Source organism: Suncus etruscus, chromosome 9 (genome assembly GCF_024139225.1).
Source record: "Suncus etruscus isolate mSunEtr1 chromosome 9, mSunEtr1.pri.cur, whole genome shotgun sequence".
In the NCBI taxonomy this organism is placed as follows: Eukaryota; Metazoa; Chordata; class Mammalia; order Eulipotyphla; family Soricidae; genus Suncus; species Suncus etruscus.
Genome location: NC_064856.1, coordinates 31,726,916 through 31,746,056, shown reverse-complemented (window position 1 = coordinate 31,746,056; position 19,141 = coordinate 31,726,916). Strand labels below are relative to the sequence as shown.

General features: G+C 50.3%; 1 protein-coding gene across 2 annotated transcripts; it reads left to right on the top strand.

Annotated features, from left to right (window-relative positions):
• The first annotated feature begins 259 nt into the window (after positions 1 to 259).
• Positions 260 to 19,141, top strand: SALL4 (spalt like transcription factor 4). Of its 2 annotated transcripts, none has more exons than XM_049781316.1 (4): positions 260 to 380; positions 13,177 to 14,187; positions 16,176 to 16,456; positions 18,722 to 19,141. In XM_049781316.1, exons 1-4 carry the CDS (start codon positions 260 to 262, stop codon positions 19,139 to 19,141), a joined length of 1,833 nt encoding a protein of 610 aa, XP_049637273.1. The 2 variants fall into 2 exon arrangements, with proteins under 2 accessions (XP_049637273.1, XP_049637272.1); XM_049781315.1 differs by having other exon boundaries at positions 13,177 to 15,462.

Sequence of the window (19,141 nt, the reverse complement as noted above, 5' to 3'; positions counted from 1 at the left end):
CGCCGGCCAGGCCGGACTACAAGGCCCAGCATGCCTCGCCCCTCCCTGATCAATGAGGGTTTATTTAAATGATCTCTGAGGTCTTGGACCCAGGCCAATCAGCTGTCAGGGCTCATGATAAATCGCAATGCATTATTGATAATAATAATTACTGGGACATGCGCGTTCCGGCCGAAGGGGGGTACCTTTCCCAACTCCAGGAATTTGGGACGGAGTGGGCAAATCCTCGCGGTTCTCCCGGCGCCCCCATGCACGCACCATGTCGAGGCGCAAGCAGGCGAAACCCCAACACATCAACTCCGAGGAGGACCCAGGGGTGCAGCAGCCGGCCCCGGACTCTGCAGAGACCGCCCCAGCGGCGCCGGCGGCGGGGCAGCCGGGTGAGCGGGGCCAGGGCGGGCTGGATAAGGACTTGCGGGATGGGATCCCCGGGGACTTGGGCTGGGGGAGAGCGAGCTGCTTTCCAGAGCTGAGATCTGGGGGTGCAAAAGAGGGGGGAGTCGGTGGAAGGAGCGATTCAGGCTGCGCGCCCGCGCTCCGGGGCAATTTTGCACTTTTCTCCGCGCTTCTGAGTTGGTTTTGGGGGTTTTGCGCTTAACTGATTGTGAAGTGGACCCCCCCCATTCCATTCCTGAAAGTTCCTTCTCCTGGTCCTCTAGCCCCCCTCTCTTAATTGGTTCCACTCCCCTCACCCCCACCCTGCAATTTAGGGCCCCCCTCCCTTGGCTGGCTTGTAAAAAAGAAAAAAAAGAAAGGAAAGAGACCCCGGGGGTTCCCACCTTTTTTTCCCTTCTAGCCTTAGGGGTTGTTTCTAAGCACCCCGGCTGGACCCCCCTTTGCTTGAATTAAATCTGCGCGCCACCCCAATGAGGCTGGTTGGGGGCCACCCGCGCGGCGCTGGGGCATCGGAAGTGAGCGGTGCTGGGGGCCTCCGCTGCCCTTTTCCTAGACCCACCCCGATCGGGGTCCGAGTGAATTCTCCCTCCCGGGGCGCCCGGACCCATCTGCGCCCTAACCTAACCTTTCGGGCCTGATGACCTCCAGCCATCTTTGATTTCCGACTTCCTAAAAATAACCAGCCGTGGCCTCGCCGGGGTGTGGGTGGGTGGGTGGGTGCGCTGGACCCCGGAGATCTATAGACCCCCCTTCCCTGGGCTGAATTTGGGGTGCACCAGCCTGCGCCTCACTAGGCTAGTTTTGGAGAAGTGCGCTGCTGCTCCCCACCATCCGGTGCGTGCGCTCCCGGCCGGGGTGCCCGCGGGGAGAGAGAGAGAGAGAGAGAGGTCGGGCGAGGGCGCGTCCCAGGGTGTGCTTGCAGCCCACGCTTCCGCGGGGCGCGCGGTGCCCGGGTCAAGGCGAGTTCGAGACCCCCCCAGGTCCTGCAGCCGGAGCGGGAGCGGCAGCGCAGCCAGACTCCCCTTTGGCTCCCGAGCGCTGCTGCGCCCGGGAAGTTGGGGATCGGGGTCGATCAGACCCTCTCAACCCCCTCCAACCCCCAACCCGGTCCGGCCCGCCAAATTGTCGCCCGATAAGTTGGTGGCTCCGGCGTGGGGGGAGGGGACTCGGGCTCTCCGCCTGCTTTCTAATTCTGCGGTTGTCCCAGCACGCTTGGGAGACTCAACTCATGCTTTTAGTTATTTTGGGGTCAGTGTATCCTACTACCCCCTACTTTTTTTTTCTTTTCTTTTCTTCCAGGCAGTATAATAAATTGCCTTTATTTTTTTTTAAATGTACTCGGGCCATGCATGCAATCCTCATTCTCCCCACTCTTGGCCGGAGAGGTCGGCTTGGAGGGGTGGTGGGCGTTTTTCTGGGCGCCCCAGATCCCCGGGGAATTTAAAAAAAAAAAAAAAAAGCTCTTTGTGCCCGGGGGGAGGGGGAAAGCTATGGAGAGTTTCTTCGCGGCGCCCACCTGGAACAAAAGGGTTAACCCTCCCCCCGCCGGCTTCCTCCCTCCCTCTCTCCCGAGAGGAGGGGCGAGGCGAGGCGAGGCGAGCTCCTGGCTCTGACCCCTCCCCTGATCCCGTTCTGACCTCCCCTTCCCCCCCTGCCCCCAGCATTTTGGGTGGGCGCGCATTAGGGGATTTGGGGTGGGACCTTTTGCAGCGGGGGAGAGAGCTCGGTTCACTGCACGGGGCTTGGGGGCCTTCTGAAAGGAACTAACTCGGGCTGGACTTTGGGATCTCTTCATTCACCCGCGCTGCCATAGGATCAGCCTGCCTGGCTTGGCCGTGCGCGCCCTCCAGGGTTGGGGGGCGGAGGGGGTCGCTATTGATCGCTGGGGTCGGATCCGAATGCCCGGCCGGGTTGCGCGCGGGTGCCCCCTGCAGGCCTAGCCTGGAACGGCACCATGTGCTGAGAGGCGGGTCCGGGTCCCTTTGCCAGGTACCCCGCTCGCACCTTGATGGGATGGGGTAATGGTAATGGGCAGTACTGGCTGAGCCTTGATGCTACCCCCTGGACACTTCACTGCGTTTTTGCCATCGCATCCCTAACCCGGTAACTCAGGAATTCTTGGAAAGAATCCCTCGTCCTAGAATGTGTTAGCGAGTTGCCACCGTGGAAAGGAATGTCGTTTTCCCGAGGCAGTACATTTTAGTGATTGCATTTTTCATTGCAAAATATATGTACATATATATACATATAAATATAAATACAAACGCACGCAAACACACACATATATATATATAATAGTGTGGTACAAACGACTTAGCAATTAAAAATCGGTCGTTCTTCTCTTGCAAAGCTCATTTGAGACCCACTTGTAAGGAATGTAGCATTTGAGAGGAAAATGAGATCCGGGGATCAATTAGCAGCTCAAAAAAAAAATCTGCAGGTGGGCAGAGAACTCTCCACACCAGAAAATTAGCATTTTCTCAAAAGAGTTTCAAATGCCCTTTATGCTAAACTGGATTACAAACCAACGATTAAGATTTGCCAAATTTCAAGTTAACTGCCTAGCCTCCGTAAGGAATGTGAAAGGAAGCTCATTCATGCCGTAAGGATCTGCTAGGGCGCTTTGGAAGCTTCGGTTTTAATTGAGAGAGAGGGAATCTCGTTAGTGCATTCGTTAATATAATATGGCAGAGCTGTTTTTCTGCTTTCCCAAACCTGTAGCTTTACCCCAACATCCCCTTTTGTTCTGCTAAAAATGCACAAGTCAAGATACTTGATCGTGCAAGGCTGGTCTGACTTCCTCCAGGTTGGCGGTGGGGATGTGGAGAGGAAGAACTTTTTCTCAACCCTCTAAATGAGAAGTGAGGTGGTGGTTAGTGCGATGACGACTGGGTTTTGGCTAATGTTTTGGAGTAAACCCTGTTCCAATCGGTTCTATGGTTTTCAACCCTTTGAAACTCAAGAGCTTTCTTTGAGTCTGACTTCTTCCTACAGTGGAGGTTCAGCATCTTGTTTAGATCATTTCAACTATAAGAGGCCTGCTGTGTACTGATTGGCAATGTGGTTAAGAAAAGATTTTGTCCAAAATAACTAAAGTAGTGGCTTTTTATCACTTAAGTTTTTAAGGTGCCTGTTTTTTATTTGTTTTGTTTTGGGGGCACACCTGGTGGCGGCGCTCACAGGTTACTCCTGGCTCTCCACCCCTGGCAGTCTGGGGGGGGACCATAAGGGGTGCTGGGAATCGAACCACCATCACCTCCTGAGTTGGCTGCTGTGCTATCTCTCCAGCCCATAAGGTGACTTTTGTTTTGTTTTGCACTTTTAGATTAAGAGGACTTTGGGAAGCAAACTGGAAATAAGGCATAATTGGAATTTTCTGTACCTTGGAAAAATGATGGGAAAAACATTTTAAGAATCACCCAATATGGAGGGGGCAAGAACTGTGGGTAGGGTGTTTGCCAAACATACAGGCTACCCAGGTTCAGTCTTCCGCGCCTGGGTTTATTCTCAGCCTTCCCCCCTCCAATCTCCTTGAAGCTGGAGAGAGAATACAGTAGCAGGGAGGTGCTTGCTTTGCATGCAGTGATCTGGGTTCAATTCCTGGCACCATGTATGGTGCCCTGAGCTCTAACAGGGTTGATTCTGGATCACTGACATTCAGGCATGGCTCAGAAAGAAAAAAGTTTTAAAAAATTAAAAACCGGGCCCGGAGAGATAGCACAGCGGTGTTTGCCTTGCAAGCAGCCGATCCAGGACCAAAGGTGGTTGGTTCAAATCCCGGTGTCCCATATGGTCCCCCGTGCCTGCCAGGAGCTATTTCTGAGCAGACAGCCAGGAGTAACCCCTGAGCACCGCCGGTAGTGGCCCAAAACCCAAAATAAAATAAAATAAAAAATTAAAAACCACCCTTTATTAAAATAAATTTTAATACATTGAAAATTTAAAATATGGGCCGGGCGGTGGCGCTGGAGGTAAGGTGCCTGCCTTGCCTGCGCTAGCCTAGGATGGACCGCGGTTCGATCCCCCGGCGTCCCATATGGTCCCCCAAGAAGCCAGGAGCAACTTCTGAGCGCATAGCCAGGAGTAACCCCTGAGCGTCACAGGGTGTGGCCCCCCCCCCAAAAAAAAACCAAAAAAAAAAAAAAGAAAATTTAAAATGAATTTTGAAATCTAAATCAAGACCCTCATCTCAAATTGGTTTTTTGTTTGTTTGGTTGGTTGGTTTTGTGCCACATCTATGGGATATCAGGTATTTTATCTGGGTCAGCCAGAGGCAAGGCAAGCAGCTGAACTGCTGTATTATCATTCCAGCCCCTCAAGTTGCCTTTTTTTTCCTTTTCCTTTTTTGCACCACAGCAGGTGGTCTTAGGGGTTACTCCTAGCCTGGTTCTATGCTTAGAAATCACTCCTGGGGAACCATATGGGATACTGGGGATTGAACCTGGGTTGACCATATGCAAAGCAAGTTCTCATTCCAACCCCAAATTTGCCTCTTTAAAACAATGAATTCATACCTTACTCTCACATGGTCCTCTGGAGAAGGTGAGCACAAATGCCTGCAGAGGGGGCTTCCCCATATCTGGGAAACAGCAGAGTCTGCACATCTGAGAATCTGGAAAGCCTTTAAATGTTAGATTTATTTTCCTTTTTTTAAAAAGGAAAAAAAAAACATTTAAGGGCTGGAACGATATCACAGCGGGTAGTGTTTGCATTGCTTGAGGCCAGACCCAGGTTCCATCCCCAGCATCCTATGTTATCCCTGAGCCTGCCTGGAGTAAACTGAGCACTGTCAGGTATGTGGCCCCAAACCAAAAAAAATTTATATATTTAAAAAAAAATTACTTTGGGTTTGGAACCATTCTGATGGTGCTCAGGGAGTTACTCCTGTGAGGCTGAATTGGAAGCCTGGCTGCCCATTCTGTGTTCCTGCCAGCCTGTGAGCCTCGCAAGGGTTTCTAGATTATGATTCAAGATCCTTTTATTTTGTTTGGGGGCCATGCTCAAGCATGAGTGCTCAGAAATTATTACTGTTGGTGGGGAATCATACAGGTTATGGGATCAAGCTTGGGTCAGTCATATAGTCATATACAAAGCAAATGCCTTACTCCTTGTGCCTATCTCCCAGCCTTCTGAAATATTTTAGCTCAGAAAATTTATGAATATTGGGGGGGATAAAAAAAAGAAAATTTATGAATATTTAGGTATCAGTGGCACCTAAAATTCCATCTAATTTGCCATCTCTGACTTAGATTTATTTCTCAAGTTTGGTGAATTCAAGTGTGAAAGGAAGCTGGGAAAGGGTACTTTGAACTTTTTTATACTCTTGGACATTTCATTTCCTTTTTTTTCTTAACTGCTTACCCTAGGGTGGGGGTTGGGAGTGGTAGTTACTGTGTGCTTTAGATAATCTACTCATTGTAGTTCTTTTAATATTGGAATGGGGGGAGAGAGATAAGCTGGGATCCTAAAGCCTTTCTCAAGATGACAGGTTTTTTTCTTTAAAGCATTTTCGAATCTCCTGGATCCCATTGGCCCCTATTAGATGAGCTTTCTTTCTATACAATAGTAGAGTATTTTCTATCCATTTGGTAGTGATTGAATCTAAGAGCCCTGCTGGGTTTACTGCATTCTTCCAACTTATTGGATAACTAGATGCTGAGAGATAACATTCCTAAAATTCGGAGTGGGGGTGGGGTGGGGGCAGTCAAGGCTGGTTGCCTTGTAATCCCTCTGAACTTTGCTTTTTTCCTTTGGGGAAGGGTTAACCTAAACATACCCAACAATTGTTCATAACTGAACCCTCTTACTCTTGGGCAAATAGAACTTCAGTCTTTGCTATTGGTGGTCTGGATGTTGAGATCCTTTTTTTTACTGCAGGAGCAAACAGAGCTGCTGCTGTTTTGAAGACACCAATGAGATGTTGGGGGGTTTGCTTCCAGGCTGCAGAGGAGCGAGCCTTGTGTATACAGTGAAGGCGAATTGGTATTCAGGCTGTAAATCACTCTTGGGACCTGTTAGATCCTTTTAGTCAGTGGAGCTTAACCTTTTTGGTGCCAAAGACAACTCCTCGACTAAAGTATTAAAATGGGAATGCCAAGGAAATCATTGCCCGGAATAGAATTTTAGGAACAAGACTTGGGTGATAGGCTGCTTTTCTGAAGCTAGTAAACAAAAAGCCTGAGCAGCAGATGGGGGACCCCAGGTTGACAGGGACAGATTGAACATTTTAAAAACCTGCTTTTGGGGGCTGCAGAGATGGTACAATGGATAGAACTCTTTCTTGCCTTGTATTTGGTTGACCCAGATTCAATCCCTGGTATCCCACATAGTTCGTTCCCCTAAGCACTGCAAGGAGGGATCTCAGAGCACAGAGCCAGGAGTAAGTCCTGAGCGCTGCTGGGTGTGGCCCTAGAACAACCAACCCCAACCCCCCTGGTTTCCTGGATGATGAAGTTGGGGTTCTGGGAGTTTTCACTGAGTGCTCCCTAAGTCCAGAATGGGAAGGCTTGTTCGATGATAGCTCAGGTCGATGACCCAAAGCCTCCTTTCTGCTCTACTTTTAGGGTTTGAAACAAAAGGAGGTTGCTGTAAAGGGACTAAATAATATTTTTTCTTTTTTGAAGGAACAAAATAATGTTTTGATACTGAGTGGTTTGAGGCCTACCAGAATTTTGTGCCATTAAGATTTGCATGGGGGTGGGGGTGGCTGGAGGCAGGAGAGCTTTATGAACCTGTATAGGGAAATAAGGGATGAAAGGTTTAAAAAGCTTAAAATGCATATATTCAACTATAAAGTTGAATTTATAAATTAGGTACAGTAGGAAATTTAACAGAGATCATTCCAATACAATGCCATACAATATATATTTTTTTGTTTTGGGCCACCCCAACTCCCCAACCCTCTCAACAGGGCTTACTCCTAGCTTTGCACTCAGGAATCATTCCTGGTCTTGCTTGGGGGACCATATGGGATGCTAAGGGTTGAATCCAGGTTGGCTGCCTGGAAGGCAAGTGCCATACCCATTTCCTGTTTTGTATTTTTTTGACCTTAGGTCATGGAAGTCACAGTACTGGAGTTGTTTATCTTTATCTTGAGGCTCTGATCCCCATGACATTATAGTGGAACACAGGTGTTTGGTTTTTGACTATGAAGATGACTTAAGAATCCAGGGTGTTGGGGTGTGGAGGATGTTGTTGGGAGATACTGATTCTGTTAAGGTCATGGGGCATCCCAAATTTTTTGGCTTGCTGCCCCTTTTTAGAAAAAAACTTGTGCTCCCAAATCTAACTTTTTTTTTTTTTGGTTTGCTCAGGGGTTGTTATTCCTAGCTCTGGGTTCAGAAATTACTATTGGCATGCTCGTGGGTCCATATTGGGATGATGGGGAGCGAACCTGAGTTGGCCTCATACAAGACAAACACTCTACCCTCTGTGCTATAGCTCCAACCCCCAAATCTACCTTCTTTAAGCAAACAGAAAGCATCTCCCCCTCCCATCATAGACACTAGAGTTTACTCCACTCAGGATGTTTACAGTATAGGGGAAGACAGGATTCCCTACTTTGTACACCTGATTTGGTTCTTTTTTTCGGGGAGCAACACCTGGTGGTGGTCTGGGGGCCACTCCTGGCTCTGTATTCAGGAATCACTCCCAACAGGGCACTAGAAATTCTCTGGGATGCTGAGAATGGAAACTCCATCCCCACCCCCAACCTGTGTTTGCTCTGGCCCCAGAAAATTGAATTTCTAATAAAGGCATTGCAAGTTCTTGATACAGAATTGCTCTTCTGCCCTTCATTCCGGCCTTGCAGATCCTGGAAAAGTCTCTGGATTGATACTTACTAGCTGAATGTCTGGGAGTTGATATTTGTAACCCTTTTCCTCCAAGGTCATGTCAGAGGCAGGCTGGGGCAGGGGTGGGGAGTCCCTGGGACTCTACCTGCAGTTGACCTGGGCCCTCTACCTCCTAATGCTTTTGAAGACATTTCTGGGAGTCCTGGAAAGGTAGTTGTAATGTGTATTGTAGAGCCATCCCCCTTTTCAGTAAGCTGCCTCCATCCAGTCTGCTTTCCTATGGTGTTTTATGAGAGGAAAGAATGTTGCAGTTCTCAGAAGGAAGTGAACTGGGTTCAAAGGAAGGTCTGGGCATTGCCTGCAGGCTTCAGGAAATGTTGATGTTCCTTACCTCAGTTTCCCCTCAATGAAATCACTATATTGAGTGAGTGTGTGTGGGTGTGTGTGTTTTGTTTTGGACCCACACTTGACTGCTCGGGTTATTCTTGGCTCTGCACTCAGGGATTACTCCTGGTGGTGCTTGGGGGATCCAGAGGGATGCTGGAGATAGAACATGGTTATAGAACATGGTTAGTTTTGTGCAAGACAAATAAACGTCTTGAGCCACACCCGTTTGAAGCTCAGGGGTTACTCCTGGCTATGCGCTCAGAAATTGCTCCTAGCTTGGGGGGACCATATGGGACGCGAGGGGATTAAACCCAGTTTGTCCTAGATTAGTGTGTGCAAGGCAAATGCCCTACCACTTGTGCCACCACTCCGCCCCCACCTGTTGCATCTTGAAGAGTGGTTCTGGGGTTCTTTTCTCAAAAGGAGCCCTCAAAAGAAAGAAATAGGAGATGGGAGGAGCTAATGCCCACTGAAATTTAGTGGTGTGTGTAACCCCTGCAGTGAGTGAATACAAGCCCACCTGGAAGTGTCTGCCAGGATTGGTAAACCCCCTGCTGTGGAAATTAAAAATCTGGTACCATAGGAGAAATGCTATTTTGAGTTGACCCCTCCCACACTGTTCTGGGCTCCAGGGCTTCTGGAGCATGTTTTTTTACTCAGGACCATATGCCTAGTCCTGTTCCCAGCCACTTGAATCAGATCTCTGGCCCCCACATCTTAAGAGTATTTTTGCTTGCTTTGACTTGGGGGCTACACCCAGTCATGCTTGGGGGACCTATGGCACCAGAAATGGAACCTGGGGTTCCTGCCTGAAAGCATGCTTTAAAGTGCTCTACTCATTGGGCTCTCTTACCAGACCCTTACTTCATGGTTTGGAGATGGAGTTTGGTAGAAGGGGTTAATGAGCACTGACTGCTTTATGCCCCTCCCCATCCTCAGGATCAAACCCCATGAATTTAAGTAGTGTTATTAGCCAAGAAGTCAGAAGTTGAGGCCAAATATTGTGAGCTTTCCCTTATGTGTCCCCTGGCACACTCCCTTCCCAAACCCAATTTGTATGCTTCAATTAGGTCTTTGAAACACAAATGGTCCCATTTTATAATTGGAAACTTTTTTATTTTAATTGTGTGTGGGGCCACCCCTAGTAGTTTTCTTAAACTCTTTTTTTTTTTTTTTTAATTTTTGTTATAGTTTTTTGGGTCACATCTGGCAGTACTCAGGGGTTTACTCCTGGCTCTACACTCAGAAATCACTCCTGGTAGGCTTGTGGACCATATGGGATGCTGGGATTTGAACCACTGTCCTTCTGCATGCATGCAAGGCAAACACCCTACCTTCATGCTATCTCTTCGGCCCCTAGACTTAAACTCTTGACTCAACTCTCAGAGAGCATTCCTGGTTAGTGCCTGATCAAACCGAGGCTGATTGTATGTAAGACCAACACCTTAACCCCTGTGCCATCTCTCTCCAGCCTCATGGAAGCTGATTTTCATCTTTTTTTTTTTGGGGGGGGGGGTCACACACAGCAGCACTCAGGGGTTACTCCTGGCTCTGTGCTCAGAAATCGCTCCTGGCAGGCTCAGGGGAACATATGGGATGCTAACATGTGATGACTAGGGGACTGGGGAGATGGTAAAGTAGGTAAGACAATTGCCTGGCATGGGACCTACCCAGGTTCAGACCATATACAATCCCTCAAGCAGTCACAAAACAGTTGTTTTAGGGGCCAGAGCCGATAGCACAGCAGGTAGGGCGTTTGCCTTCCACTCAGCTGACCTCATCCCCAGAGTTTGCCCCAAATGGATTTCTTTCTGTGCACAGAGCCTGAGACCTGCTAGACATAAAATGTCCCAATGCCAATTCCACAACCAGTGTGACCATCCCTTCCACTAGTGTTCCCAGTTTCCCACACACCACCCTAAGTCTGCCCCTTTGCGTGTACAAATTTATATTGTTTGTTACAACACAAAGGCAAAGAATTATTACTTCGTATATCAATAAGGGTCAGCTTGGTCATTGACACCTGGGCCTTGGTCATAGTACAAACATCTGTGTGAGCTGTGTGACTTTCCACTGGAAAACTAGGCCAATGAGTTAATCGGAGTCATCAACCAGAAATGAATGTCTAAAGCCTTTGTGAGCCTCAGAACCCACATACCTGACAAAATCACTGTCCCCAGAAAAGTAAGTGATCTGCAAATTGGCCCCACCTGTTACAAAAGAAACAGCGCCTTAAGGGCTCTAGCCACTGCATGCTTGGGGCAGGATTTGATATAAGAGAAATGTAACATTCTCAATCATAAATCCCTGTGAAGCATAAATCTCTCAGCCTTGAGGAATGAATTTAGAGCACCCACCCCACCCTCTCTTCATTCTTCTAGTTCTTCCTCTCTGAGGTCTCACTGACCATCCTTTCTCAGGTCCTTGTGAGGTTTGCTGTAATCCTTAAGATCTCAAGTATAGCTTCTTTTGTTTGTTTGTCTAAGGGCTACACCTGGACATGTGGAGGGTATATTCCTAGCTCTGCACACAGGAATTAGTGAAATGCCAGTGATTAAACCCATGGGCACATGCAAGGCAAATGCTCTACTTGCTGTCCTATCATTCCAGCTTCAAGTGTTGTTTTCTATGAACATGTGTTGTACAATGCAGTCCTTTTATTTTTCAATGCACAGTCTTCCTAGCGTTGAGGGTGAACTTCCCAACAATGTTCTGGGTTCCCTTGTTCACTGACTCTCTAAGGGATGCAGACCCTATCATTTTTTGTTTTGTTTTCTCAATCTACACCCAATGCTATTCATGGGTTACTTTAGGCTTTGCTCAGGGATCACTCCTGGTGGTGCTCAAGGGATTGTATGCTGGATCAAACCCGGGTTGGCCACTTGGAAGGCAAGTGCTCCACTGCTGGACTATCTAGCCCCTTATGACTATGACTATGCTTGGACCTTGTGATGTGATGATGCTGTTTTGGCCTAAAGGCTAACTACGCACCTGCCCTGGTGGTGCCTGGAATGAAGGGTGGGGCCTCCCCAGGATGAGCAGCTTCCTTGTCCTCTTTTTGGCATGTGATCTGAATTCCAGTGTGCTGTTCTTGTGGCTATACCTGGTGGTGGTGCTCAGGCTACATACTCCTGAGTCAGCCCTACTCCTCCTGACAGTGCTTGGGAAATAAGGGTACCTGGGACATTAACACACACTATCACTACAATCAAAGTATTTTCCTAGCTGTCAGCAATCTCACAGCTCTTTTCACTATTCTGTTTTTTTTTGTTTGTTTTTGTTTTTGTTTTGGTTTTGGTTTTTGGTTTTTGGGTCATACCTGGCGGTGCTCAGGGGTACTCCTGGCTGTCTGCTCAGAAATAGCTCCTGGCAGGCACGGGGGACCATATGGGACACCGGGATTCGAACCAACCACCTTTGGTCCTGGATCGGCTGCTTGCAAGGCAAACGCCGCTGTGCTATCTCTCTGGGCCCTTGTTTTTTGTTTTTTTGTTTTTTTTCTTTTCTTGCGGGATTGGGGAGGCATACCCAGTGACGCTCAAGGTTACTCCTGGCTATACGGTCAGAAATCGCTCCTGGCTTGGAGGACCATATGGGACGCTGGGGATCGAGCCATCCTTGGTCAGCCGAAGTAAGCCCAGAGGGGCCGGAGCAGTAGCACAGCAGTAAGGCATTTGCCTTGCACGTGGCCAATACAGGATGGATCCTAGTTAGTTTGAATTCTGGCATCCCATATGGTGCCCTGAGCCTGCCAGGAGTGACTTCTGAGCTCAGAGCCACCAGATGTGACCCAAAAACCAAAAAAGAAAAAAGAAAAAAAGCCAAGCATCAAGTTGTGTGCAGTGCTTACTCCTGGCAAGGCTGGGGAGCAAACTTAGAACAGGCTGTCTGTGCACTACCTGTTATACTATCTCCCTAGGAGGCCTCCACACCCCTGTAGTCTTCCTATTTTAATGAGCACTAGTGGTAGAATTCAGTAAATTTGAGCCCTCCTAGAGGGAAGACTTCCTTTGCTTAGCTGATTGATTGTTTTTGAACCACACCTAGCAGTAGTCAAGGATTCTTACTAGCTCTGATCCTCAGATCACTTCTGGTGGGCTTGGGATACAGCTTCCAGGGATCAAATCTGGCAAGGCATGTGCCCTCCCTACTGTACTATCTCCAGCCTTTGGTTGACTTTTTGCCCTTAAATGCAGCTCCAAATGTCTGCTGGGTTTGGTTTGGGGGCCATACCTAGCAATGCCCAGGGCTGACTCCTTGGTAACTTTCAGGACTTACTCAGGGGATAGGGATAGAGCAACCATAATGGGCCTGGGGATGGAAACTGCATTGGCTGCAAACAAGAGAAGCAACCCCTTCCTTCTATCTTTATTGGCTTCTAACACATGCAGAGCAAGAGCTGTACTGTCGAACCCCAAGGAGAATTCCTTGGCTGTTTCGGGGTGATACCCTGAAGATATGGTTTATTCTTCCCTTACCTGCTCTCCTGCCCTTGGCACACACACTATCGCTAATCGCCGATGTTTAAATTATTAGAGTTTTCTCTGAGATACTCCCCTCATTCTCCACAGAATTCTGAGCTGTTTCTCTCCTTTTACAGGGGCTTCACTGAGTCAGCCCAGTGGGGATGATGCCAGCACAGAGGGAGCAGTGGCTAAGCGGCCCCGGCGGGAAGAGACGCATGTCTGTGAGAAATGCTGTGCTGAGTTCTTCAACTTCTCCGAGTTCTTGGAACATACGAAAACTTGCACTAAACTCCCACCTGTCCTTATCATGAATGACGCCGAGGGTCCGGGGCCCGCTGATAACTTGGCAGGGGTCATAATGAGCCCCCCCACACCCAGTCCTGGCCGACAGGATGGCCCCTGGGAAGACACAGGGGTCAGCACCAAGGACTCGCGAGAAAAGGTGCTCAGTGCAGAACCCTACTTGAAGACAGAGGGGGGTACCCTGCCTGTCCCCCCTCAGGACATGAGCTATCTCCCCAAAGGCAAAGTAGCCAGCACGAATGTTACCCTGCAGGCATTGCGGGGCACAAAGGTGGCGGTGAACCAGCGGAGCGCAGATGCCCCAGTCACCCCCTTGCCTGGGGCCAGCAGCCTCCCGTGGGTGCTGGAGCAGATCCTGTGCTTACAGCAGCAGCAGCTCCAGCAGATCCAGCTCACCGAGCAGATCCGTGTGCAGGTGAACCTGTGGGCTTCTCATGCCCTACACGCGGGCGCCGAGCCCCTCAAGACACTGAGCGGCCACATGTCACAGCAGGTCTCAGCGGCTGTGGCCTTGCTCAGCCAGAAAGCGGGGACCACGGCTCTGTCGCTGGACACCCTGAAGCCAGCCAAGCTACCTCATGCCACCCCACCCTCCGCCAGCCGGGAGGTGTCCCAGGGCTTGGCCGCCTTGGCCCTGAAGCCAGATGGACCCCGTGTGGTCCCCAGCGTTCTGTCGCGGCTCCCCGGCGCGTTGCTACCTCAGGCCCCCGGCTCGGTGCTCTTCCCGAGTTCTTTCTCCACCGTGGCCTTAGACCCATCCAAGAAAGGCAAAGGGAAGCCCCCCAACATCTCCCCGGTGGATGCCAAGCCCAAAGATGAGTCTGCCCTCTACAAACACAAGTGTAAGTACTGCAGCAAGGTTCTGGGGACCGATAGCTCCCTGCAAATCCACCTCCGCTCCCACACTGGAGAGAGACCTTTCGTGTGCTCGGTCTGTGGCCATCGGTTCACCACCAAGGGCAACCTCAAGGTGCACTTTCATCGCCACCCCCAGGTGAAGGCCAACCCTCTGCTCTTTGCTGAGTTTGTGGGCAGCAGCGGCTCCCCCACTGTCCCTGTAGATGAAGCGAGTCTCACCTTAGACAGCAAGCCTGTCCTGGCTACAGGCACCCCCCACGTAGGGCTACCTCAGAATCTCTCCTCCGGGACTCACCCCAAGGACCCCCTGGGCGACCCGCAGCCTGGTCCCTCTCCAGAAAGCGAGGAGGGCGCCCGGCTCTCCGGGTTGGGGCCCTCACATCACACTTCCCCACGGGGCTGCGGCTTCCAGGGCAGTAGTCGGACCCCTGAGCCGGGTTCCGAGACCCTGAAGTTGCAGCAGCTGGTGGAGAACATCGACAAGGCCACTACCGACCCCAATGAGTGTCTCATCTGCCACCGTGTCCTGAGCTGCCAGAGTTCCCTGAAGATGCATTACCGAACCCACACCGGGGAGAGGCCTTTCCAGTGCAGGGTGTGTGGCCGCGCCTTCTCCACCAAAGGCAACCTCAAGACGCACCTCGGGGTCCACCGCACCAGCACGGTAGTCAAGATGCAGCACTCCTGTCCTATTTGCCAGAAGAAGTTTACCAATGCCGTCCTGCTGCAGCAGCACATCCGCATGCACATGGGTGGCCAGATCCCTAACACGCCTCTTCCTGAGCCACCCTGCAATCCTGCGGGGCCTGAGGTGGTGGCTCTAGCGGAGACCGGAGCCACCACGGGCCACGACCACAGTCCTCTCGATTGTCTCGAGGGGGATGAAGGCAGTGCTCAGGATGCACCCAGCAGCTCCTCCAAGGTGCCTCTGCCTGTGCCTCTGCCCAGCCTCCACGCTGGCTCACCTAGCCTGGGGCTGCCCGTGCTGCCGCCCTTGGATGCCCCAGGGAAAGTGGGTCCTGCTCCTCTGGTCCTGCAGAGACAGAGTAGCAGGGAGAACGGCTCAGTCGAGAGTGACGGCTCGTCATCCTCATTGATGGGAGACCAGGAGTACCAGAGCCGGAGTCCAGATGCCCTGGACACCTTGCCCTTCCAGGCCCTCTCCCCGGCCACTAGCCAAGCAGAAAGTGCTCGGTCCAGGTCTCCTGAGGCTGGCGGCAAAGCAGAGGGCTCCGAGAGTGGCCGCCTCGACTTGGAAGGTGATGAGCCTTCTTTGCATTTTACTCTGTCCCATTTTGACCATCCCCGAGGAATGGGGATTGAACTTGGCTCGTCCCAGAGCAACACCTGTAGGACCGCTGGTGTCTCTGGCTAGAGGGAACTAGCCCCAAAGAGAAGGAGCTCTTCCTTGTAGCAGTTAATACAAGTTGGGTGTGGACAGCTCAGTTGTGTTCTGGGACATGAATCCTAAGAGGACCAAGGGGTAGTTTGCAGTAAGTGCTCTCCAATCCAAGAGCGAGGAAGGTGGGGAGTCCCCTGGGGCCATAGTGTCCTGATCCCAAGACCCCCCCCCCCTTAGAGCTAAGGTCATACATACATGGATAACTTGGGAGGAGAGAAGACTAAGCAATTTTTACTTGCCTAGATAAATCCGAGGTGTTCTTCATGGTGAGATGGGGGACAGGCATTGTATGGTAGAACCAAGGCACACCAGGGGCACCCAGAAGGTAGCTCCATGTGCAGGAAATTGAACCTGGTTATATGTGCTCTGTCTTGGGTTTTCTTTCACCTATCTCCACGTTGGAGGTGGTGAATTTTATATTGCGATTGATGAATCTGAGAACCTTGATATATGAATTGGTTGAAAGCCCACCAGCAGGGGAGTTCTGAGTGGGCTGTGCTGAGCTGGGTTTGGAAACCAGAGCTAAGATAGATTCTAACAGTTTGACTTTCTTTGTTTTCTCAGTATCAGGTCGGAGCAGTCTCCCCTCAACGCTAATCCGATCACAGCCCACGCATGTCAAAGTCGAAGTTCCTGGTACCTTTGCTGGACCCGGAACCCTGTCACCTGGCCTGACTCCTTTGCTGGGGGCCCAGCCACGCCGTCAGGCCAAGCAACATGGCTGTGGGCGGTGTGGAAAGAACTTCTCATCGGCCAGCGCGCTGCAGATTCATGAGCGTACCCACACGGGGGAGAAACCTTTTGTGTGTAACATCTGCGGGCGGGCTTTCACCACCAAAGGCAACCTGAAGGTGGGTTTTGGGAAATATGGGCCTGGGCAGCCCTGCACCTGCGTTCATCATCCACCAGGAACTGGGGCTGGCTTGTAGTGGACTTGGTTTTGGTTTTGGGGGGGCCACACCCAGCTACGCTCAGGGCTTAACTCTCCTGGCTCTCACTCAGGAATCATTCCTGGTGGGCTCAAGGATCTTATGGGATGCAGAGGATCAAATCTGGGTTTGCAAGAAAAATGTTCTACCCACTGTACTTTCTCCAGCCCCTCATAAGTAGACTTTGTTTCACCCCTGGTAGGAACCATGTACTGGGGTCCATCCTTTAGGTTGGTCTTGTTTTTCCCTCATCTTAGTGGCACAAAATGATGGTTTGACAGTACCATGACTAGAGGTAAAAGGACACAGGTAGCTCCTGTCTTTAATGTGCCACCTCACGTGGGGTGGGGTGCTTTATTTAGCTGGACAAGGTAGTGATGACTTTTTTTAGCCAGAGTGGTATCATTGACTGTGATGTTGGACTGAATCTAGTCAGCTGCTTGCAACGCAAGTGCTGGACATCCAGTACTATCTTTGCAGCCACAGAGCTATTACTTTGAAAGCTGGAAATACAAGTGATACTCAGGGTTTGGGATTAGTATTGAAGTCATTGTGGATTAGCACCTGGCTAGACTTTTTTTCTTTTTTGTCCCCCCCCCCCTCCTGTCTAGACTTTACCTCACAATATTTTTTTGTTTGTTTGTTTGGGGGCCACACTTGGTGTTTGGGAGCATTTCTGTCTCTGTACTTGGGCATTACTCCTGGAAGGCTTGGGGGGACCATATAGGATGCTGAGGATGTAGACCCATCTGATCTTTTCAGTCCCTGATAGGTTAAAATCAGTACTAGGAGAGATATATATATATATATATACATATTTTTCACATATGCATATAAATCACTTTGGTTTTGGGCCATAACTGGTTACTTGGGCTTATTATTTTTGTTTGTTTTTGGATTACACTCATCAGGGGTTACTCCTGCCTCTGCTCAGAAGTTGTTCTGGAATTCCATATGGAATGCTGGGATTCAAACTGGAGTCTGTCCGGGGTTGGCCTCGTGAAAGGCAAACACCCTACCGCTATGCTATCACTCTGGCCCCTTATTCCAGGTTCTGTTCAGGGATCACTTCTGGTGGCACTCAGTGGATCATATGGTATGCTGTGGCTACTCAGATCAGGGCCAGAACAATAGTACAGCAGGTAAGGGTGCTTGCCTTGCTGACCCAGCTTCAATTTCGGCATCCCAAGTGGTCCCCTGAGCACTGCCTCATGATCTCTGAGCCACCACTGGGTGTGTGATTCCCTCATTGGTAGCTTAAAAATGATCTGTTTTTTGATCGATTTAATGTGGCACTGGTATCAGTGTGTTCATTGAACTCATGGGCTCTTAACCTGTGGTTCATGTCTTCATTTCATAGACCTGGGGTGGTAATGGAGGTAGCTCAAAAGGGCTTTGCAGGGATTGGAGAGATGATAGTCTAGTCGCAGTGGTCCTCAAACTATGGCCCGCGGGCCACATATTGTATTTGTATCTGTTTTGTTTCTTCGTTGCAAAATAAGATATATGCAGTGTGCATAAGAATTCGTTCATATGGGCCCGGAGAGATAGCACAGCCGCGTTTGCCTTGCAAGCAGCCGATCCAGGACCAAAGGTGGTGGGTTCGAATCCCGGTGTCCCATATGGTCCCCTGTGCCTGCCAGGAGCTATTTCTGAGCAGACAGCCAGGAGTAACCCCTGAGCACTGCCAGGTGTGGCCCCAAAACCAAAAATAAATAAATAAATAAAAATAAAAAAAAATAAAAAAAAGGAGTTCATTCATAAGTTTTGTTTTTACTATAGTCAGACCCTCCAATGGTCTGAGGGACAGTGAACTGGCCCCCTGTTTAAAAAGTTTGAGGACCCCTGTTGGGTAAGGTACTTGTACCTTGTATACAGCCAACCCAGGTTCAATCCCTGATATTTCATATGGTTCCCTGAGCACACTGAGGAATGATTGTGCAGATCCAGGAGTAAACCCCTGAGCATCACCAGGTGTGGCCCCAAAATGAAAAGGGGGTGGGGAGGCTTTACTTTACATTTGGGTGCCCTGGGTCTTGCTTGTGGCATTGCATGGTTTCCTAAGCCACCACCAGCAGTGCCCTCTCCCACCCCCACCTAGAGTAGGTACTATTTGGGCAAAATCCAGTCCATACACATAGCTGTGGTGTTGACCCTTGGGATCATCCTTTGTCCCTGACCCCACAGGTCCACTATATGACGCACGGGGCCAGCAACAGTTCTGCCCGCCGCGGGAGGAAGCTGGCCATCGAGAACACCATGGCGCTGCTGGGGGCTGACGGGAAGAGAGCTCCCGAGATGCACCCCAAGGAAGTGCTGGCCCCGGCTGTGAACGTGGACCCCGCCATGTGGAGCCAATATACCACCATGCTCAACGGCGGCCTGGCCATGAAGACCAATGAGATCTCAGTGATCCAGGGTGGAGGCATCCCCACGCTGCCCGTGTCACTGGGCGCCAGCTCCCTGGTCAACAGCAGCCCACTGGCCAAGCTCGATGGCTCCCAGGCAGCCCTTGGGGCTGAGGTGGAGAAGCCTGAAGCAGCCAACAGCCTCCCCCCGCACCAGTTCCCCCATTTCCTGGAGGAGAACAAGATTGCTGTCAGCTGA